This window comes from Panthera onca, chromosome B3 (assembly GCF_046562875.1).
Source record: "Panthera onca isolate mPanOnc1 chromosome B3, mPanOnc1 haplotype 2, whole genome shotgun sequence".
Lineage (NCBI taxonomy): Eukaryota > Metazoa > Chordata > Mammalia > Carnivora > Felidae > Panthera > Panthera onca.
In genome coordinates this window covers 21,811,284-21,835,873 of record NC_138344.1, presented here as the reverse complement: position 1 = coordinate 21,835,873, position 24,590 = coordinate 21,811,284, and the positions used below count along the sequence as shown (strand labels likewise).

Here is a 24,590-nt window from a genome sequence, read left to right as displayed (position 1 = left end):
TTTGATTTGTATTTCCCTGATGATGAGTAACGTTGAGCATCTTTTCATGTGTCTGTTGGCCATCTGGATGTCTTCTTTGGAAAAGTGTCTATTAATGTTTTCTGCCCATTTCTTCACTGGATTATTTGTTCTTCGAGTGTGGAGTTTGGTGAGTTCTTTATAGATTTTAGATACCACCCCTATATCCGATATGTCATTTACAAATGTCTTTTCCCATTCCATCGGTTGTCTTTTAGTTTTGCTGATTGTTTCCTTTGCAGTGCAAAAGCTTCCTATCTTCATGAGGTTCCAATAGTTCATTTTTACTTTTAATTTCCTTGCCTTTGGAGATGTGTCGAGTAAGAAATTGCTGTGTCTGAGGTCAAAGAGATTTTTTTTCCTGCTTTCTCCTCTAGGGTTTTGATGGTTTTCTGTCTCACATTCAGATCCTTCGTCCACTTTGAGTTTATTTTTGTGTATGGTGTAAGAAAGTGGTCTACTTTCATTCTTCTACATGTTGCTGTCCGGTTCTCCTAGCACAATTTGTTAAAGAAACTGCCTTTTTTCCATTGGATACTCTTTCCTGCTTTGTCAAAGATTAGTTGGCCATACATTTGTGGGTCCAATTCTGGGGTCTCTATTCTATTCCATTGGTCTATGTGTCTGTTTTTGTGCCAATACCATATAGTCTTGATGATTACAGCTTTGTAGTTGAGGTTAAAGTCTGGGATTGTGATGCCTCCCATATTGGTTCTCTTCTTCAATATTACTTTGGCTATTTGGGGTCTTTTTGTGGTTCCATACAAATTTTAGGATTGTTTGTTCTAGTTTTGAGAAGAATTCTGGTGCAATTTTGTTTGTTATTGTATTGAATGTGTAGATTGCTTTGGGTAGTATTGACATTTTAACAATATTTACTCTTCCAATCCATGGGCATGGAATGTTTTTCCATTTCTTTGTATCTTCTTCAATTTCCTTCATAAGCTTTCTATAGTTTTCAGCATACAGATCTTTTACATCTTTGGTTAGATTTATTCCTAGGTATTTTACGGTTCTTGGTGCAATTGTGACTGCGACTTTGTACCCTGCGACTTTGCTGAATTTACATGTCAGTTCTAGCAGACTTGTGGTGGAGTCTATCAGGTTTTCCATGTAGAGTATCATGTCATCTGTGAAAAGTGAAAGTTTGACTTCATCTTTGCCAATTTTGATGCCTTTTATTTCATTTTGTTGTCTGCTGATGCTAGGACTTCCAATACTATGTTAAACAACAGTGGTGAGAGTGGACATCCCGTCACGTTCCTGATCTCAGGCGGAAAGCTTTCAATTTTTCCCGATTAAGGATGATATTAACTATGGGCTCTTCATAAATGGTTTCTATGGTGTTTAAGTATGTTTATTCTATCCCGACTTTCTTGAGGGTTTTCATCAAGAAAGGATGCTGTATTTTGTCAAATACTTTTTCTGCATCTATTGACAGGACCTTATGGTTCTTATCTTTTATTTTATTAATGTGATGTATCACATTGATTGATTTGTGAATATTGAACCAGGCCTGAAGCACAGGAATGAATCCCATTTGATCATGGTGAATAATACTTTTTATATGCTGTTGAATTCAATTCGCTAGTATCTTGTTGAGAATTTTTGCATCCATATTCATCAGGGATATTGGCCTGTAGTTCTCTTTTTTTGCTGGGTCTCTGTCTGGTTTGGGAATCAAAGTAATGCTGGCTTCATAGAATGAGTCTGGAAGTTTTACTTCCCTTTCTATTTTTTGGAACAGCTTGAGAAGGATAGGTATTATCTCTGCTTTAAATGTCTGGTAGAATTCCCCTAGGAAGCCATCTGGTCCAGGACTCATTTGTTGGGAGATTTTTGATGAGTGATTCAATTTCTTCACTAGTTATGGGTCTGTTCAAGTTTTCTATTTCTTCCCATTTGAGTTTTGGTATTGTGTGGGTATTTAGGAATTTGTCCATTTCTTCCAGGTTGTCCAGTTTGTTGACTTCTAATTTTTCATAGTATTCCCTGATAATTTCTTGCATTTCTGAGGGATTGGTTGTAATAAATTCATTTTAATTCGTGATTTTATCTATTTGGGTCCTCTCCCTTTTCTTTTTGAGAAGCCTGGCTAGAGGTTTATCAATTTTGTTTATTTTTTCAAAAAACCAACTCTTGGTTTCATTGATCTGTTCTACTCGTTTTTTTTTATTATATATTGTTCATTTCCACTCTGATCTTTATTATTTCTCTTCTTCTGCTTGGTTTGGGGTGTCTTTGCTGTTCTGCCTCCAGTTCCTTTAGGTGTGCTGTTAGATTTTGTATTTGGGATTTCTCTTGTTTCTTGAGATAGGCCTGGATTGCAATGCATTTTCCTCTTAGGACTGCCTTTGCTACATCCCAAAGGGTTTGGAATGTTGTATTTTCATTTTCATTTGTTTCCATATATATTTTAATTTCTTCTCTAAGTGCCTGGTTGACCCATTCATTCTTTAATAGGATATCCTTTAACCTTCATGCTTTTGGAAGTTTTCCAGACTTTTTCCTTGCATTGTGATCTGCAAATGTGCATGGTATGATCTCAATTCTTTTATATTTACTGAGGGCTGCTTTGTGACCCACCATGTGATCTATCTTGGAGAATGTTCCATGTGCACTTGAGAAGAAAGTATATTCTGCTGCTTTGGGATGTAGAGTTCTAAATATATCTGTCAAGTCCATCTGGTCCAATAGACTTATCAGTTTAAAAAAAAAGTTCTGGGATTTGATTGAGATTGAGCCTCTGAAGACCGCTGTGCAGTGGGAGAGCTGAGCCGGAGGACCTACAGTGACAGGCTTCTAGCTGCAGTCATCAGGATTGTGTGGCACTCATGTCAGATGAGACAAGCAGTGCATTGTGGAACAGGAGAGAGTCTAGATGGAGCCCCAAACCGATCATCAATTGAGGTCATTTTAAAAAAATAAGGGAAAGGAAAAAGTCTTTTCAACCAAAGGTACTTGAACAACTATAAAATAATATAGGAAGGAAGAAAGGAAGAGAGGGAAGACAGAAGGGGAAAGCCTTGACCCTCTGCCTTATACCATACATACAGATTACTTCAAGGTAGGTTATAGACCTCAGTGTAAATGCAAAAACTACAAAGCTTCTAGAAGAAAGCATGGACGAAAAAATGTTCATGACCCTGGAGTTTACAAACATATTTTAGAGAGGTCAAAAAAAGGACTGTGAAAGGGAAAACAAATGATGAATTGAGCTTCATCAAAAATAAAAAATGTTCATTTGGAAGACACTATTAAGATAATAGCCATAAAATGGGATATTTAAAACATATATCTTATAGAGTACTTATATATGTATGTAAATAACAACTTCAAATTAATTATAATTTATAAATATATAAGATAACACAATGTAATTTATAAATATATACTTTACAAATGTATAAATAATATGTAACAACTGAAAATTAATTATAAAAATATAAATAATCCAATGAAAAAGTGAGTGAAAGACGTTTAAAAAGAAGATCCATGAGGGGTGCCTGAGTGGTTCAGTCAGTTAAGTATCCAACTCTTGATTTTGGCTCAGGTCATGATCTCATGGTGTGTGCAATCGAGCTCCACATCGGGCTCTGCACTGACAAGCACAGAGCCTGCTTGAGATTCTCTCTCTCCCTCTCTCTCTCTCTCTACCTGTCCTCTGCACTCTCAAATTCATTCTTTCTCTCTTTCTCTCTCTCTCTCAAAATAAATAAACATTTAAAAAAAGAAGATACATGAAATGACCAGTAAACACAAGAAAAGATTTTTAAATCAGTCATTGGGGAAATAGAAATTAAAACTGATATCACCACACACTCACAAAAATGGTTAAAATTAAAGACTGACAATACCAACTGGTAGAAGGATGTGGAATAAATGCTGGTAAGAAAGCAAAATAATAAAACGACTTTGAAAAACAGTTTGGTTGTTTCTTATAAAATTAAGAATATACTTCCCTTTGATGCAGCAATTCTGCTCTTGGGTGTTTAATGAAGAAACATTATGTCCACAAAACAGATTGTACGTAAGTGTTCACAGCAGCTTCATTCATAATCACATAAATCTAGAAAGCACCCACAAACCTCTCAAAAAGTAAATGGATAAACTAAGTGTGGTGTATCCATACAATGGAATACTACTCAGCAATAAAAAGAAATGAACTATTCATGCATGCTACAATATGGATGAATCTCAGAGATCTTATTCTGACCAAACAGGCCAGACACAGAAAAAAGTATTGCCTGACTCCATTTAATGGAGCTCAAAAATGGGGGTTGTGTGGTAGGCAGGATTCTAAAGATGCCTTCCGGGATTCCCGTTCCCTGATATACAGATACTGATGTAGGTACTACTGCAAAGGGACTTTGCAGATAAAATTCAGGTTGCTAATTAGCTGACTTTAAAATAGATTTTTCCTGGATTATCTGGGGAAGGGGAGTGGGCACAGTAATCTTCTGCCCTTGAAACCAGAAGAGGAAGGCAGAAGATTCAGAGAGATGTGAAAGGAATGATCAGAGAGATTCTAAGTGTGAAGAGGACTCAACTGCCATTGTTGGCTTGAAGATGGAGGAAGGGAGCATGGGCCAAGCAACAAAGTCGTCTCTGGGGGTGATGATGACCCTCAGATGACAATGCCCAAGGAACTGAAGACTCCATGCTACTGCATGGACCTGAATCCTGCCACGACCAGAATGAGCCTGGAAGTGGATGTTTTTCTAGAGGCTCCAGAAAGAAATGCAGTTCTCTCAACACCGTGACTGCAACCTTGTGAGTCTCAGAACACAGAAGCCAACCAAGCCCACATGGCCTCTGGCCACTACCTGCATGACGATTCATTACACAGCAGCAGGAAACTGCTGAAGAGGGATTGGCTGGAAGGGAGCACAACACCCCTCTAGGTATGACAGACATGATCCAGGTCTGGACTGCAGCAGTGGTTACACACATGTGTGCACCCGACCAGAGTCCTCAAACTGATCATGGATCTGGGCATTCACTCCACTGTGTATAAATGATACCACAAAATGTTTTTTAATTAAATAAAGAATGTCAGAACATTCTTTCCGCAGCTTGCAAATCTGCCAATGGTCTAGTCTCTCCCCAAATCAAATCCTGCATCCTTGCCAGGCTCCACTTTGCACACTCTATGCACAGGCCACCTTGCTCATTTATGTACACTATAGCCATGCAGGCCCACCACAGGGTTTGACTTTGCTGCTCTCATGACTGAAAATGCTGTCTTCCAAACAGCCACAGGACTCCTTCCTTATTTGTTTGGGTCTCTCACCTTACCAGGGAACGATTTGGAGCCAGAGTACTACTAAAGCAAAACACAGTAAGCACCCCCTGAATCCCTGCTGAGCGCATGAACAGGCCTTGTAGGCAAGTCCAGCCCCCTGGCCCAAAGGCCTTACACAGCATGGCCTGGCTTTGCACCTGCAGCCAGCTCTGTCCTGCTTCTTCTGGGCACGCTGCCTTCTCCACCAGGGGGCAGGCACTGCTGTCCTGAATCCCAATCTTCAATCTTCACATGGTTATAATTTGACTATTTTGTAGACATAGGTCCCCGGCAGGATTTCACTGAATCTGAACAAGCAGAAAATATCCTGGGAGGCCAAGCAGCCTTTCTCTCTTCGTTGTGTGGACTAATAAACAGCTCATGGCCGCTGTCTATGCCAGGGGCTTGGAGGAGCCAGTCCTCCTTCAGAGCCCCCTAACTCTCCAGGGAAGGACCTGGCTGCAGTGTGAAGCCTGGACCCCCCTAGCTGCCATTATGTCCATTGTTGTGAGAGGGGTAGCAGCAGGCTTCCTAGTAGAATTGGATGGAAGGAGCTAGAAAACTTTCTTTAGAAGCCACAAATAATCAAGGTTCTTCCTGGAGTCTACCAGACTCTACCAGGTTGGCAAACATCCAAGAGACATACAGTGATTTATTCCTCAGAGACTTCAGCATTCATTCTGATTTGTTTTTAAAAACTGCCTCAGGATTTTTAACTGAAACCATTAAAGTCCATTTCTTTCTTAAATACCATGCAGATCGAAGACACAGAATGCAGAGCCAGGCTGCCTGCTCAGGGTGGACAGTAACCCACATTAAAGGACAGCTATCAATATCAGCAAAGCACCCCATAATTATCAGAACTCAGTCTTTCATTGTGGGGGTGGACTTAACTATCTTTGACTTTATGAAAGTCAATCTTCAGATCCTTTTTAAAACACGATTTTAAGATTAAAGGCTGAGAGACCTGACTTGAGTTGATGAAGTTGCTGCTGCTGCTGATTGCACAAAGTAGCTTGGGGCTGGCTGCAGAGAAGAGGGTTTGGTTCAGCGAGAAAGACCAAGCCACAAGTTAGCTATGCTTCCTGCACCGTGAGGTTTTATCCAGGCAGATCTCTGCCCCGATGGAAGCAGTCAGTAGGGATGCTTAGACGACCAGGGACCATGGCAGGGTATGTGACTGGGTACAGACAGCCACTGAGTTCATTTATTTGTCTTCTAAATCAAATGATATTTTTACAAAATTCATCTAAGACTTTGAAATCAAATTATGTATTTTTAAAACTCCACCTAAGAGAGTATCACTTTGGTCGTCTCTGGTCAAATTCTGTAGGGCAGCCCTGCTGACCTCTTGTTTTATAAATGAACCACAGATCTGTGTATTGCCTCCTAGGTTGGTTGTTTCCTTATTGCAGACTGAGTCCAAATCTGCCAGCCCAAACTTACATTTTCACACATCCATTTGTTTTAAACATAGCTCATGTAAGCAGATTTCTATACATTTAGCCTTCCTGCTTTGCATTCCCTGCAAATCCTCCCCCAGCATCTGCTCGCCATTGATAAGACAAAGTCTATGGCTCTGAGACAGCAGGCTGCTGCTGCCCTTAGGACCTCTCTGACCCAGACTCCCCATGGTGCTGCCGAATGACATCACTGGGACACAGAAACCATTGCTGCTGTGTGCTTCTCTCTCCTGGGAGGAGTTCCCTGCCCTTCCCCCTCTCTGAGTAGAGACACATAGGTGGTCTCTGATGCACAGCTTCCTCCTGTGAGAAACTTCCCCCATGTAAGCATCACCCCATAACGGTCATTTCTTTTTTCTTGGTCAACTCCCATATCCCTGGAACCCCAGCACATCTGTATAGTTCACTGGGCAGAGAATGGTTTTGCAAGCCTCCAAGCCTTTGTATTCTGTTCCCCTGCACTGCCCTTCCTGTTTCTCTTCTGGAAAGCTCCAAGCCTCATTCACAAATAATGGGGCACCTGGGTCCCTCTGCAGACTACCCCCAGCTCTCAGTCCACAGCAGCTATTTGCATGCTCGTCTCACCTCTTGTTCTGTCACCCTCTTACAAAGCACACAGGAGTCCTCATTCATATGTATATCATCAGCACCCATGGGTACCTGCCTGAACCAGGAGCCTACAGAGCAGATCCGTGGTCTTCCTTAGAGTACAGTGTGGGAGCCACCCCTGTCCTGTAGCTTTTGGCTATTCAGTTTAGATATTCCTTCAGCTACTATGAAAATGGTTTATCACATATTGTGATATCACAGTTTAGATTAATTGATTAATAGCATCCTGAGTATAGAGAGCCCAAGCATTTGGAAATGCTTAAAAGTTACACAGCAGGCTGCTGTGCCCATTTTTCATGGCACTCTTTATGCATATGGCAGAGGTACAGATATGTCCTGAGGCTATATTCCTAGAAATGGGATTACTGGAATCCAGGATACATGGCATTTTACATGGAATAGATTCCTAGTTATGAATTTAACTTTTAAATTAATTTAACTAATTAAGTAACTAACTTTTGATTAATTTAACTTTTAAGAGCACCAGGTTTCAATCATCAGAACCCACTTAGTGTTCTTAGGATCCCATCCAGCTTTCAAAGCCCAATCTTTCCTGCTTACTGTCCTAATGCTCACCATTTTTCCTGCATGCTACCCAGTGCGGTCAAGAGAGTTCACTCTTTGTACCCCTTCTTTGCATCACAGCATCTGTGCATAACAGCTGTTGGTTTTCCTAAAGTGTCAGAGAACTAGTGTCATCTCTGTGTTTCTAATACCGGGAACCATTTCTAATACCAAATTCTGTATCTGTCAGCATTTGGCGAAGGAGACACAAGTCATTCTAGATATTCCAAGTAGGAAAGGGAACTAGAGAAGCTGTGTTCTCACTGAGGAGATCCACTCTGGAAGTCCTTGAAGCCTCAGGACTCACAGGGCACCCCCACCACCCACCCACCCTAGCAGTTGGATTGCCAAGCAGGTGTTTCTCAGGAGTTTTCCCCAAATCTACAGCCAATCTCCATCTGCTCTCTGCCCAGGCATCTGCTTGCAACACTCCATGGAAAACCAGCCTGTGCTCAGCCTTCCAATCAATCTTGCATGAATGCTTCTCATTGGAGGCTGTTGCCAGAACTCTACTGGGAATCCCTTCCAGGAGCATTCACTCACGCTCCTCTCCTGCAAAGGCAGCAGGGGTGTAGAACTGACCTTGGATGCTAAAGCATGATAACATTGGACATGGACCAGACAGAGTTGTGTTTGCTCTGTGTCGCCAAGGTGATTGTGTTGAATACACTGTCATCATACTGCTTTTCTCACTCAACACTACTTCATTGAAATCCTCTCAAATCTGTTATATATGCAAATTCATTTTTAATGGCTGAGTAGTCTTCCAGATGTGGATTACCATAACTGAGCCAGACATTTCCTGAGCAGTCCCCGGAATCCTGAACACCTGCCTTCACCTCTCCCTCTCCCCCTCGTCTGGCACCTAGGAGACCCCCCCCCCATTACTCCATCCTCAGTGTCACCGGACCAGGCCATCTCATTTCACATCAATATTGCTATAGGCCCCACCTAATGTGCTTTCTGCCACAAGCTTCACCAATTCTAATGCCGTCTCTACTATTTAACCAGAGATATTTGTTAATGCAAACACTTTATTTTTCTAAAATAAAAATTGGATCAGGCCCTACTCATTTGGAAGTGCTTCAGTAGCTCATGTTTACCCTTGCGATGAAGTTCAGATCCCAGCACATACTTCACAAGACCCTTAAAGGTGTACCTTGTCCCAACACCTCTGTCTCTCTTCCTGTATTTTTCAATCTCCTCAGGCAGCCTCTCCAGTCTCCTCTCTGTGCTGCATTCACACTTAACTGCCTTTATGTGCCAGGTCATTTCACTCCGAGGTTTATCGATGTGCTGTCTTCTTCCCAGCATGCCACCCCTCTTCCCCCTACCCCTGATTCTTTGACAAGATGGCTTTCACACTTCTTTTAGGTCTCGGCCTAAATGAGACATCCTCCTGAGAGCACCTCTGGTCATGCTCCAGGTTCCAAGTTACATCCTGACCTGGGTACCCTGTCAGAATTAGGTCTCAGTGTAGGCTTCTGTCCTGTGTTTTTTCCCTATATTAGTTAGGGGTTTGCTGGCAGTAATCTGTCCAGATTCTTATTCAGGCTTTTTTCTCCTCACTCAGCATTCTTAGCTATTGGCCTTTTCGTGCTTGTTACCTAGTGTTTGCAAGATGATTGCTACAGCTCCAGGTATCATGTCTGCATTCCAGTCAGTGAGAACAGGGAATAACAGCACAGGTCAACCCTCCTCTTAAGTCTGTATTCCTTTAAGTCAGAAGTAAAAATTTCATTCAAATACCTCCCAGTGGAGTTTGGCCCAGATCTGAAATGACAACATCTAGGGACTTAGTGAAGGAGGAAGAGGTGCTGTTAAAAGGAAAGGAGTAGAGCAGCCATTGAAATAAAAGGATGATTATTAGTAGAGTGTGATGTCTTAGAAGTCAAAAGAGAGTCACAGTCTAATGCTGGACATTAGTTCTTTCTCTTTTCCTCTGCCCCAAAAAAGGAGAGTAAATCAAGGAGAAGAGAGGCCTTTATTGATGGGGGACAGGGAAGTGACCTTGGATTTATCTACATCAAGCTTATTGGTAATCTTGAAAAGAATGCTTCAGTAGAAAGGGGATCACAAAAACCATTTCACAGTGGGTCAAAGAGTGAATGTGCATAAATATTACTTTTTCTTTCAACATTTGTTTAAATTTACTGCACATACCAGCCTCTATATAGCTGGCAATAGAGTACATACATTTTTTTAACATATCAAAATATCAGGGCGCCTGGGTGGCTCAGTCAGTTAAGCATCCAACTTTGGCTCAGGCCATGATCTCACACTTCATAGGTTCAAGCCCTGCATCAGGCTCTCTGCTGTCAGCACAGAGTCTGCTTCAGATCTGTCCCCTCTCTCTCTCCCCCTCCCTACTGGTTCTCTCTCTCAAGATAAATAAATAAACTAAAAAAAACCAGATATCCAAATATCAGCCATATGATTTGGTTACCTTATTATCATATTTGTTATATTGCACAAGTATCTGGTGAACTATGACCTATTGGAAGATTAGTTGAGGCAGCCTTTGGGCTCATTTCTTTCTCCACATTTCTATAAAAATAAGCTAATTAAAACAGTCTTATAAATATCAGCTAGCTAAGAAGTTCCGTTATTTCAATTGGCTCTTTCTATTTCCATCTGTATTTAATAGCAGGAAATTCAGAATTTTGCCTGCAAATGTGAAGGAGATGAAATCTTCCATTCTGTAGTTATGGCACACTACATATTAAGGGAGAGTTCTTACCTTGGTACACTTAAAATACTGGTAATTATTGTTTAATCATTTAAAATTTTTTGCATTTAGTTTTGTTTTCTATTTGTTTTAGATAAGTGATTTATCTAAAGAGTTCAACACTCAAAAGAGGAAGAAATTGACAATATTGTACCTTCTCTGTCCCCTGGACCCCACTTCCCCCTGACCCCGGGATCATTGCTTGTGTTAGTTTTTTGTTTACCTGTCTAGCATTTGCATATGCAGATACAAGCACACACTTATTTGTATGTTTTAATGTATATAGAGAGAATTTATATATTATTCTATCCTTACTCAAAAGGTAGGATTATGAATATTCAACACCTTGCTTATTTCACTCCCAGATGTGTGCTAGAGATCTTTCCATGGGGCTTCATTCTCTTATGCAAAGGTATATCATTATGTTAAGTGGAGTGCACCGTAGTTTATTTAAATGTTCTTCCAGAGATGGACACTTAGCTTGTTTCCATTATCTTGCTGTTATAAATGATGCTGCAGTGACTATATTGTACATACCTCATCTTATGTGTATAAGTATTAACTAAAGGACAAAAGCCCAGAAGTGGGATGTCTGGGTCACAGGATAAATGCAATGTAATTTTGACAAATTACTTGGGGTTTTGTCATTCTGTACTTTTAGCAGCAAGTGGATTGGTAACCAGGTGGGTTGCCAACTTTTGCATTCACTACTTTGATATGTGTAAAATGATTCCTCAGTATATTTGTAATTTGCATTTCTTTTGTGATGGAATTTGTCATCTTTTCATCTATTTCAGAGTTGTTTATTTTTTCCATGAACTCTTTGTTCACGTCCTTTGTTTCTATCTTTGGGTTGTTATTCTGTTTTTCCCCCTTATTGGTTTCTGGGCAAAACACAAACGTGTGTGCACAGGAGAAAATAGAGGGTGTAGCATTTGCTCTTGTGCTCAGACCCCTTCATCCGGGGACCCAGGGACTCTTGCCAGAGTGGGAAGCAGGGAGCCAGGCTGCTGATGGCTCACAGCTGAGTCCCTCTTCAGTGGTCCCCCAGTGGAAGGAAGTCACTTTTTGACCAAGTCCCCTACTGGGGTCAGCGCCCATCCAGTGCCTTCTTTATGTCTGTGCCCCTTACCACAATGCGAATTCCTCTGAAAGGCAATGCCAGTCAGTTCAGGGAAGGCTCTGTTGCACCTTCAGGGTGGGTCTGCTGCTGCTTCCCCCCAGACACCCTGCCTCATTCCCACCAGCCCTCCTGCCAGCATGCTCCCGCCTTGGTTTTTTTAGCATCTGACCTGCATCAGAGACGACTCCTGTGTGTGGTATGAAGTGCAAATATTTCCCCAGATCAATACCATCTTTTGACATTTTGTATGAATTTAAGTCTCTCTGGGACTTTCCCTTATGTTCCATTGCTTTATCAGATGGTTCATGTAGTATTATCGAGACAGTAGAGCAGGTTTATGTCTGTGAGTGCCCCTGTCTCCTCATTGTTCCTTTGTTTCAGAGAGTCCCTGGTTATTCTTGCTTAGTTTTCCAGATGAAGGTTAAAATGAGCCTGTCTGATTCCAAGCCCTGCTTATGTTTGTTTTTTTTTTTTTAATTGGGATCGTGTTAAATTTATAAATTAGCTTAGGAAGAAATGATGATATTGAGTCTTCCAAACTAAGAACATGGATCTCTTACATATCTCTTTTAAACTTATTTCTCAGTATTTTGTCTTTTAGTTGCAATTATGAAATTGCATAATGGAATACTTCCTTCCATTATGTCATCTAACTTGTTTTTGTTTATGTATGAAGGCTATTTTCTTTTACTGTATGTTAATGTTACATCTGGTGTTCAAAGACTGTGTCCAGCACTCTGCCTCCCCCTTGTGGGTGTGTGGGAGAATTGCCCTTCCTGGCCCCTGTGGTTGGATGGTAGGGAGGGACCCTGTGCCTAGTTTCAGCCTTGGGTTGGGAACAGAAGTGAGAAGTCACTACTGGGCCAAGGTATTTGATTGTTAATGAGAGATACCCTAGAGATTTTTGTCCCTCTGCCATACTGATAGGCAGTTTTTAAGACCAGCTGCTCTGTCCACCTGAATCTTGAAGTGAGAAGGCGTTGACAGAGCTTCTCCAACCCACAGCAGACTTATGGTATGAGTAAAATATAAGATTCTGTTGTTAGGGCCTCAGGAGTTTGGAGGCTGTTTATTCCCACATTACAATGCAATCTGCTATTCATGGCATTCTCTTGTTAATAGGAAAGGTCAGTGTGTTTATTTTAGTCTTTCATGGCAATTTCTGTTTTGTACAGTTTCTACTTTTTTATTTAGTATGCATATATTCATGCTTCTTATGTCTTCTGTTTTAATATGTACCTAATATTTGTTCTAACTGGGTATGGTAAGGCACACAGGCATGGAAATCACTCTCATGAAGGAAAGAGTTCTTTAGGAACAGGAGCCATGCCATGCAGGGCCACACAGGAGTATCAGGGTCAGTCAGGAGGCACAGAGAAGGGGGGAAATATGATGAGAGCCTTTATTGTGATTTCTGCAGGAAGGAACAGGTAAGGCTGGATAGGCAGGATAATAAGTTTTAGGGTTAGCTGGTTTGAATTTTAGCAGGCTCCAGGGTGGAGAAGCCACCCCAAGTTGTCTGGTACCTGGCCCTGAGTGATTAGCAAAGGGGAGCATTTGCCCTGAGTGTGAGTCAGGGTTTGGATTGGTTGGTTTGCACATGAAAGGCACATTTCCAGGGAGGTAGTTTGCTATCATGAGGAATCAGATAGGCCTGAGAAGGGCAGTCAGTCCCTCATGCCTCAGCAAGACTTCAAAACTACAGAAAAGAAAGCATAATTAATATACATCTCCATTGTGAATTGTTGGGCACCCAGGTGCTAAGTGTGTTAAGCGACCAACTTTGGCTCAGGTCATGATCTCATAATTCGTCAGCTCGAGCCCTGCATGGGGCTCTATGCTGATAGCTCAGAGTCTGGAGCCTGCATCAAATTCTATGTCTCTCTCTGCCCATCCCTCACTCTCTCTCTTTCCCTCTCTCTCTCTCTCTCTCTCTCTCTCTCTCAAAAATAAAATAAAATAAACACATATATGTATATACATATATACATATATATAATATATATGTGTATAGATAGATAGATAGATATAAGATCATGTCCCTTATGTTGGTTTTTGTCTGTTTGTTTGTTTGTTTTATTTTTCTTATATATATATATATACATATATATATATATATATATGTATATATATATAATTTATTTTCAAGTTAGATAACATACAGTGTATACAGTGTGATCTTAGGCTTTTTTATTTTTGTTTTATCTTTGCCTGGTAACCCTGATAAACCACGGCCCTTCCCTGTTAGCTGCAACCTTTCTGAATCACTTTGCTCTAGATAGATCTCTTATATACAGCAAATACCTAGACTTTGCTTTGTGAGATAACATGCAAATCCTCTTCTTTAAATAGTTGCATTAAGCCTATTTAAATATATCGCGCTGACAGATATGGTGGTTCTTAGTTCTGTTGTATCATATTTTCTATGTTTGTATATAAATATTTCAAATGTCTTTCAGTATATTTTATTAGCTTTTTACTTAAAAAATATTTTTCTGGGGGCGCCTGTGTGGCTCAGTCGATTGAGCGTCTGACTTTGGCTCAGGTCATGATTTCACGGTTCGTGGGTTCAAGCCCTGCGTCCGGCTCCATGCTGACAGCTCAGAGCCTGGAGCCTGCTTCAGATTCTGTGTCTTCCTCTCTCTCTCTGCCCCTCCCCTGTTCATACTCTGTCAATCTCTCTCTCAAAAAATAAACAAACATTAAAAAAATATTTTTCTGGTAATTAGATAAGTTGCAGGGTTTTTTAATGTTTATTTTTGAGATGAGAGACAGAGACTGTGAGTGGGGGAGAGGCAGAAACAGAGGGAGACAGAATCTGAAGCACAGAGCCAGATGCGGGCTTGAATCCATGAGTCCTGAGATCATGACCTGAGCTGAAACCAAGAGTTGGACGCTTAACCAACTGAGCCACCCAGGTGTCAGGTGCCCTGATAGTTGCATTTTTTATCTATGGTTTACTTTTTTAAATTATACCTTTATATAATATTCTGTTTCCTTTTTACTTTAGACAGTGTTAGTTCTTATGATCTGCTTCAATAAAATTAGCTTGTATCTTCCTCTTCCCTGCTCTCTTTTTCTGTCTCCTCCCATCCAATTTAATTAGTAGCATATCTTTTATCTGGTTTTTGGCATTCACCTCTGTATTGCTAAATATGTTTACATATTTGTTTTTGATCTTTTAACTCCCCTGTATCATAACTGAGGCAACTATATGTTATTTCTACTTTCTGCCTTCTACCATTGTATTGATTGTATCATTTTTGCTTTGGCAGAATATTGACTTTCTCCTCTTGCACTTGTATCTGTACCTTTGTTTTTTCTTAGATGTACAGTTAAATAAATTTACTGCTGCCTAATGTCCTTTGCCAAACCTCCATTCATCTCTTGATTGGCTGGAGCCCATCCTTTAATAGTTCTTTCAAGAAAGATCCATTTGAGTAGTATTTCCTGGATGCATTCTTGTTTAAAATGGTTTGTCTGTAGCCTTTATACATGAAGGGATAGCCTTGATGAATATAAAAGTTTCTTAGCTCACACTCCTTTCTTTAAGTATTTTGTAGATGTGACTCCATTGACTTCAGGCATTGAATGTGGCTGCCAAGAAGTATGTTACAATCCTGATTTTCTTTATTTTTTGTTTAAATATTCAAAGAATTCTCTTTATCTTTAAAACACAATTTTATAAGGATATGTCTTGGTATTTTACTAGGACAACTTCCTTTTATGCAGTGTGCCCTTTCAATATGTAGAATCAAATCTTTGTATGAGAAGTTTGCTTTTTTTTTTTATTTACTTTTTAAATTATTTTTTTTCTTTTCCATTATTTTAGATTTCTTATTTTAAGCTACAATTATTTGTATGTTTTATGTCTTTCACCTACATTCTATATCTGCCATTTCTCTGTTAGCTTTTGTTTCTTTACTTTTTCCACTTCGCTTATTTTCCATTTTTATGGTCCTTACTATGCTATCTGTGGTCTGTTTTTTCTTTGCGCCCTTAGAATTTAACTTCATTTTGGAAATGACTTTGCCTCTTTTTTGCTTTTTCCCCTGAGTTTAGTCATTTCCTGTTTCATATATTCCTATAAGCCCATGCATCTCTGACTTGTAGTTTCCCTTTATTAATGTGATACTTTCATGCTAAATTAAAGCAGCACACTCTGAGAGCCAAAATGCATATGTTAAGTTTAACTTGAGATCTGGCCTCATTTGATGTTACTCTTAAGAATACATCAAATGAGTTAGAAGTTTAAATCACAAACATTTCATCAGTAAACTGTACTAGAGATTTTGGTACTTACCACAAAACCTGTGCTTATTATTAATCCAGTAACCTAATGTATTGTGATATGCACAAAGTAAGGCATAGCCTAAAGGAAAAAATTTAACAGGCAACTTCATTATTCCCTGTAGTCTTTGGATTGAGGTCTTCTTTCATACACTTATACTATTCTGCTGCTTGGAGGAAATATTTCTGGAAAAAGGAACAGAGTAAGCAAATACAGAGAGATATGACAACAAGAACATACTTTGAAGATCTCATGTTGGCTACAGGAGAAAAATGAGTATTTCTAGCTGTGTGGATTGCAATCTGAAATCAACATTCTGTGCATCAAGATTTAGAGGAGAATAGAAATTGGATAGTCACCTAGTTTCTGTCATACTTAGACATTTGGCCTTGAAGCTTAGGATAGAAATTACAACTAGATTTAAGATTTTTCACATAGGGATGGTCTTGACCTTCAAAAGAGGATATAAATTAAGAGAAGAAAAGAGGGGCACCTGGTGGTTCAGTCAGTTGGGCGTCCGACTTCAGCTCAGGTGATGATCTCACAGTTCGTGATTTTGAGCCCCACTTCAGGCTCTGTGATGATATCTTGGAGCCTGGAGCCTGCTTCAGATTCTGTGTCTCCTTCTCCCTCTGCCTCTCCCCTACTCATGCTCTGTCTCTGTCTCAAAAATAAATAAACATTAAAAAAAAATTTTTAAGAGAAGAAAAGAAAGAAAAAATAGGGGAACCTATGTGTTTTAAGGGCAAAAAAGGGCAAAGCAGCAAGAAAAGGGTACATGAAGTATTCAGAGGCATAGGATAAAAGGGACTGTTAAATGTCCCTGTTCTAGTGAGGCTTTCTGCTGTTCCCCCATGGGCCTGATAGCCTGCTGTGTTTAGATGGACCTAGTGACACCTGAATGAGAATTTCACATGGTGCAGGTAAGTGCATGGGGGTAAGGACCCAGCAGCTGAAAACATTGGCAAATTGGAGACAGAGAGTGAGGGATGCAGAAGAGGACAAGTCCTTTTCTGGAGGGTCATGATGAATGGGCAAGGCAGGGTGGAGGTGTGAAAGTTAGTCCATAACCAGGAGCTGTGATGCCCTAAACAAGACCAGCTTCAAGGAAACTATAGCCCCAAAAGTGTGGGTTTTAATCAAGACAGGCCTGTATCTCCTCCTTCACCTCCTCTCTCCTTGACCTTCTTCCTCCACACAGGCTTGATCCTCCCTTGGGCATGTGGCCCCCTCAGCCGTGCCTTAGAGCAGAGTGCCCACTCAGGTCATCACCCCCGCTTAGGCATGATTTCCCTAAGGGCAAGAGTCTTATCTTTGCCTTCTTGGAACATTAATGCCCATTGGATCATCACTAACACTTATGCTTGAAAATGCCAGGTTTAGATCATGTGGGTTATATTTGTACACTGTGATGTTTAGTCCTATGTGAGTGTGAAAGTGTGTTATGACATTTATGCTTCAATTTAGTTTCCCAAAACCAGCCCTGTCATGGCCACCACCCCAGCCCCACAGCCACGACCACCACCCTCCACTTCTATTACTAATGATAACCAGGCTGCATTACACCAATGCCCCAGCTATTTATTATCACTTACAAAACCACCCACTCCCGCTGTTTTTTCTGTTGGGTGACCCAGATAATTTAGTTTGCTTTTCTTATCCACTAAGATAGTACAAAGATACAACTATTGTGTCTCTGTTACCTAACTATGGAGAAAAAAAAATGTGATTACATTACAAGTGGCCATATAACTTACATATGATGATTGATGGTATCAAGTCTTCACTAGAAGTAGAAGAGGTAAAAAAGATGTCCTGATATTATTTCGTATATTTAAAGCCTCATTATATTGTATATACAACATAATTTAGCATGTAATTGGGTCAATATGGCTTATACCTGCAATTTGAAGTTATCCAGAAGAGGATAAGATTTTATTTTCTCTTTAACATGAAAGCTAGGCTTTTAGTTCTTTGTCTTTAAAAAGATCATGATGCCAGAAGACTCCATGCCTCCATTAGAAGTCCATTGACTCAGGCTCAGGAATTAGAGACCCACAGGGTTCCAGCTCCCAGAACAGCTCCCCCTAGCGTTGCAGAAAGTCCCCTTCAACACCACACCCATCTCCGTGCCCAGGAGCCCTGCTTACAACTCTCCCAGGCCAGCACCCCAGTCGGGACTAGCATCTCACCCAGTTCAGGTTCAGAGCTCGGACGTCTGCCTGCTGCTAAGGCATTTACACAGAGAATTCCTCCAAAGCTTCTCCTTTACACGTATTAAGCTTAAAAAGAAAAGTAAAACTCTAAGCAAAAGCCCAAAGAAAATTTGGGAATTCTTTTTATTGATTTTTTTGTTTTGTTTTGTTTTGCTTCTCTCAGAGAGTAAGCTCTACAACTTGATTTTCAAAGGGGTGGAGGGGGGCATGATAATTAGGAATGTAATGTTCTGAAGTGTGTGTGTGTGTGTGTGTGTGTGTGTGTGTGTGTGTGTGCGTGAATCTAAAGGCTGAGAGTAGATACAGTCACATATTGCATATGGACATCAGCCACAGGTGCGAAATTCTGCTTTTAGAGATTATGCATCAAGCCATTTTACCCTTTTGAGAAACAAGAACGCTGGTGGAAAGTTCATTAGTCACAGTGATAATTAAAAATACTTCTCATGGGGCATCTGGGTGGCTCAGTCGGTTAAGCGTCCGACTTTAGCTCAGGTCATGTTCTCACGGCTTGTGAGTTCAAGCCCTGCTTCGGGCTCTGTGCTGACAGCTCCGAGCCTGCAGCCACTTTGGATTCTGTATCTCCTTCTCTCTGTCCCCTGCCCCTTGTACTCTGTCTCTCTCTGTCTCTCAAAAATAAAGAACTGTAAAAAAAAAAAATTTTTTAAAGAATGCTTCTCGTACAGTTTTTTTCTACAGTGAGATCCTTCATATTGTAATTTATTGTCATTTCTTGTCCACAGGCAAAAACTGGGACCTGACAGCCGCTCTGAGTGACTATGAGCAGCTCCGACAGGTGCACACAGCCAACCTGCCACATGTGTTCAATGAGGGCAGGTGTCCCAAGCAGCCAGAGCGAGAGCTGCCACAGCCCGGGCACAAGGTGGAACGGCCCTGCCTTCAGAGGCAGGACGACATCGCCCAAGGTATCTGGCAAGGAAATGAGCTCAGAAACAGCTTCTCTGGGGTTCCATGGCTTGCAGGGGGTAGTGGGGGGGGGTGGCATTCAAAGAATGGCAAGGTCATCACCTCTCAGCTGCAGGCAAATCGGGCTCTCGGTTCATCAAGCTGAAATGTGCGTTGCTGCTTCTGGTTCCTGGCTTCCCCCTCTGCCTCAGAAAAGCAGGAGAGGCAGTCCAGTCCCCTAGGAGCCCATGTGATTGAGGACCAGCACTCCTCCTGGAACCTGAGTCTCTCCATGCCAAGCACCTCTAGTCCCTTCAGTTATTCCCTAAGTAGCATAGCCTCCAGATCTGTTCATCATCAGTGTTCAGTGTCCCAAGGGCTCCCTTTTCTGTGTTCTTTTTATTTTTTTATGTATTTTTTAAAGTTTATTTATTATTTATTTTGAGAAAGAACACGTACACACACACACACACACACACACACACACACACACATATGCGCGCATGGGGGAGGGGCAGAGAGAGAGAATCCCAAGCAGGCTCCATGCTGTCACTGCAGAGCCCGACTCAGGGATCAAACTCACAAACTGTGAAATTATGACCTGAGCCAAAATCAGACACTTAACCAACTGAACCACCCAAGGCGCCCCTTTCTGTTCTTTTTCTTAAGGATCAGATGTGTTTACTGTAATGGAAGAAACAGTGCAAAGATATAAAGAAAACTTCAGAGTTTTCTTCTCCACCCATCTCAAATCTCACTGACATAATAACCAATGATGGCATCCTGGTCTGTCCTTTTGCTACACTCATTCAGAATGCATCAGAGTCAAATGCACATAATGCTTCTCAAATCACTTGTTTCACTGAACAGTCAATCATGAGTATAGTCTCAATATATTGTTCTGCACAGTCATTTCTAAACTACTCCTGTATTAATGGTTATCCTGGTTTTTCTTGGGTGTTTTGTTTCCAATACTCCTAGCAATGCCAAAACAAACAACTTTATGCCCATGATCTTACATACTAGTGCTTTTATTTCTATGGGTCAGCATTCCCAAAGTGGATTTGGGATTTGCACACCATGTGCAAAACTAGGTGTCTCCCTTCACTCTTAGCAGTCCTGGATGTTTTTGTGATGGTTTTACATTGCTTTTCTACTGTGAAGGGTGAAAAACAGGTGTCTCCTGTTTTAACTTTCATCTTGTCATTTGTTGGTTAGCCAGTTGGATTTTCCCTTCTGCAACATCCCTGTTCACATACTTTGCCCATTTTTCTATTTGTTTTCAGTTTTCTTATCAATTTGTAACATTCTTTGTGATGAAGACGACAAACATATATTTTTATATACGTGTATGTCTTTCCCAGTGAATCATTTACTTTATGATTTTGTTTACAGAGTATTCTGCCAACAAAATGTTTGTATTACTATGCATTCATGGCTGATAGGTGTCCTCTCTTGCTGTAGAAGATCTCCTGGAATACAAAGTTCCTATATTTGTTTGAAAAATTTGTTGTTAGGGGGCGCCTGGATGACTCAGTGGGTTAAACATCTGACTTTGGCCCAGGTCATGATCTCACAGTTGGTGAGTTTGAGCCCCACTTCAGGTGAACTAGTTCCCCACTTGGGGTGAGCCCCGCTTCTGTCTCTCTCTCTCCCTCTCCTTCTCTCTCTCTCTCTCTCTCTCTCTCTCTGACTCTCATGGGATTCTCCCCACACTTGTGCCCTCACTCACTTGTGCCCTTTCTCTCTCTAATAAAAATAAATAAATAAATAGATAAATAAATAAATAATAAAATAAAATTTTGTTCTTAGGTCTTTTGATTGATTTGAATTTTTTGTAAGTAGTAAGGAAGAATCTAGTCTTGCTTTCTTCTGGATCAAGATTGACTTACCCTGGCACATTTATTGAATAAAGCATCCTTTTTCCACTGAACTAAAATGTCAACTTTGCCATATATTAAATTCCCAAATATACTTGGATGTGTTTCTGGACTGTGTCTGTCAGTTCGTGTGGTCACTCATCCTGTTACCTTGACTCTGGTAGTTTTATGTAGTATAACTTCTGTTAAGGCAACTTTTTTACTGCTATTCTTTTCCAAAATTTTTCACTATTTTTGGATATTTATTCTGCCATATAAACCTTAAACTTAGAATTCTGGTTGGATTGGGTTGAATCTTTATTTTAAGAATAATTGGCATATTGTAATATCATTTTCCCATCCAAGAACATTCAATATGCCTCCCCATTTAGTTAGATTCTAAGATTTTAGGCACAGAGAAAAGCAACTTATTTTTACATATTTATGTTTTATGCAGTAATTTACATAAATTCTCTTATTAAAACTAATCATTTTTTATAAGACAATATCTTGAGGTTTCTAAATATATATGATCATAATATCTGAAATAATTTAAATTCTTAATATTCATATGAAATGTAATTACATTAAATGAATTTCATTTCTTATCCTATTGCATTAGCTTAGCCCTCCCAAACTGTTGTGAATGAATGTTGTCTTTGTTTCTGTTAGCCCAGCCTTATTATTCAAGCTACATGGGAACCCATATCTTGGATTATTATTTTATGCTTACTCTGTTGTCTGGAAAAGCCAGAATTGAGTTAGAAATGTTAATGCACATTATCCATTTTTTTTCTCTTAGTTTCATTCTTTCCACTGTATTTTGAGGCCATCTTGTTAGATGTATATGCACTCGTAATTGTTAGGGCATCTTGTTCCAGTGTTCTTTTGTTACCGACATATAAAGTGTCTCTCTGCACCCTAGAATGTTTTTTATCTTTATATCTGTTTTACTTGATATGAAATCTCTATCTTGCCTTTCTGTTGGCTCAGATTTGCCTGGAATATAATTTTGTCTGCTGTTATTTTGAATCATTCCTTATCATTTTATATTACATGTGATTCTTATAAATAATTTGTCATCAGATATTATTTTATTATCTGATCCATGAGTCTCTGTCATTTGAACAGTGAATTTAATCCATTTACTTTATTGTAATTATTGTCATGCGTGTAGTTCTTTATGTTGCATGTGTTATTTGCCAGGCTTTTTTGGTGTGTTTTTCTCCTTTTCTATATCCTCTGGCTAATTAAATTTTTTTACTGATTTGAAAGTTATACTTTCTACCTCTACTTAGGTAATAGTTACCCCTAACCTATGCAAACCTATTTTTATGTTTTCTTCCTATCATTTTAAAAAATGTATTAACAACTAAATATTACCCTGAAGAAAACAGGGTACATACCTTAGTATGAGTGTGTTTTGTCTTCTCCCTTCCTACCTCCACTTGTCCTCAATCACATTTAGGTTCATTTTGTTATCTACTTAGACAACCATTAACTTTATTTATTCACATTTATCTTTTTCAGGAAGAGTACTTTCTCAAAGACTACTTTCATAAAGAGTTTTTACGTAATTAGTCTTTAAGCATTGGGTTCCTAAAGGTGTTTACGTGATATTCTTAAATTTTTGTTTAGTGGAACAAGAATTCTAGATCCAAATTATGTTCCTTGAGTGCTTGAAAACCATCCCTCCATTGTTTTCTTAAATCGCATTTTCACCTTTTCTAAGAGATTTCCTTGACCCAGTCTTCCAACTTCCTAATTCATTCTTTATTTGAATCCATTCTGCTAATCAGCATTCACACTTTTCATTCCAAATTAGCCCTTTGCCATTATTATTTTGCATCCTAATATTCTGTTTATCTCTTTGAACACATTTACTAGGCTTAGTTTAAAATCTTGCCCTCCAGTCTATTTACTTTGCTTCGTCTGGCACAGGTACGTTGTAGACTTTCCGTAACACTCCTCAGGTGTGTCCTGAATTTTCCATGTGACTGCAGAGCACCTGTGGTTATCAGCCATTTCTGCTCATACTGTATATCAGGGAAAGGGACAAAGACATGGGCTCTGGCTTGTGCTCCTCTGGATGAGAGTGTAGGGGAAATTCACTTAAGTTGGAGATCTTTCAATGCTTTAATAGGGGCTGAAAATGTTCCCTGCTTGCTCCCTCCTCTGCAGTTAGCTCCACTCCATAGGGAACCTCCAGCACCTCTGTTCTAGCAATTGCTCATTTCCAGAAGCTGCAACCATGTGTTGTAACCATCAAGCTCACAGCATGTGTTGGAGAGGGGAGGGAAGGCTTAGGGCCTGGCCAGCCCACCTGTTATTGTTATTGGTGCCTCACCCCCAGCTGTGGTTCAGCATTGCCCTGATGTTCTTCCAGCTGCCATTGGCCAACACTGTTGTTTGCCCACCCGGTGGAGGTGATGGTATGAGCAGTAACCTGCCCAGGACTGTGCCAGGGTGAGGAAAGGCATGGCCAGAATCCTGCCCCCCACCTGGAGCCTCTATCCATGAACCCTAGCCCACTCCCCTCTTCTGCTCCTGTAGACCTCCAAGGCAAGTTAGGAAAGGACACCAAGGCTCTGTCACTTCTTGTCTATCTGGTTATATTGTTGTTAAGTTCTCCTCCATTGCTGCCATTAGGTGTGACTCTGGAGACACTACCACTTCTAATCATTCCCTGTAGTCTTCCCCCTCAGGGCCTTCTATGACTGTTCTTTCAGCACCGCACAGTTGAGGCTGCTGGGCTCTCTCACACAGTGACAATCCAGACAGATGACAACATGGCTGCTCCTACTCTTTTTGACTGGCAGCAAACCAACCATTCTATTATTTTATCCTCTCACTGAGGTGGCTAGAAGGACTCTTCTCTCTGCTTCCAGAGAGCTTGGTGGATTCAGAGCCTAATACATACCTGATACCTGCTGCTATGTAATTTTTATCACATATTACTTAAAAAAAACATGTTTGTCATATAATTCTATTGAGTTTTGTGAACAATCCTATCTACTTTTTAAAAATTAGAGGGGGCCTGGGTGGCTCAGTCAGTTAGACGTCTGACTTTGGCTCAGGTCATGATCTTGTGGTCTGTGAGTTCAAGCCCCACATTGGGCTCTGTGCTGACAGCTCAGAGCCTGGAGCCTGCTTCAGGTTCTCTGTCTCCCTCTTTCTCTGCCCTTTCTTCGCTTGAATTCTGTCTCTCTCTCAAAAAAAAAACAAAACTAAGCATTAAAAAATTTTTTAATAAAAATTAGAAATTATAGTTTCTGAATTAGATATATGTATCCTTTAATTGAGTTCTTGAAATCATAGTGCACTAACATGGAAAATGAATATCTCCATGTTATAAATTAGGGGTTGGCAAACAATGGCCCATGAGCCAACTCTGGCTACTATTTTTTAAATAAGTTTTTGTTGGAACATCCTCATGTCCATTCATTTATGCATTGGCTATGGCTGCTTTAGTGCTAGAGAGTTCAGTTGTGACCAAGACTGCATGACTTATGGAGCACCTGGGTGGCTC

The 24,590-nt window shown here is 40.3% G+C and overlaps 1 protein-coding gene across 2 annotated transcripts in view; it reads left to right on the top strand.

Annotated features, from left to right (window-relative positions):
• The window catches only part of OTUD7A (OTU deubiquitinase 7A), a 372,245-nt gene that overhangs the window by 267,453 nt on the left and 80,202 nt on the right, over positions 1-24,590 (top strand). For both annotated transcript variants that reach the window (XM_060617887.3, XM_060617886.3), the window contains one exon: positions 19,040-19,222. In XM_060617887.3, the coding sequence (XP_060473870.3) occupies positions 19,040-19,222 (183 nt within the window). The remainder of the gene's footprint in view (positions 1-19,039; positions 19,223-24,590) is intronic.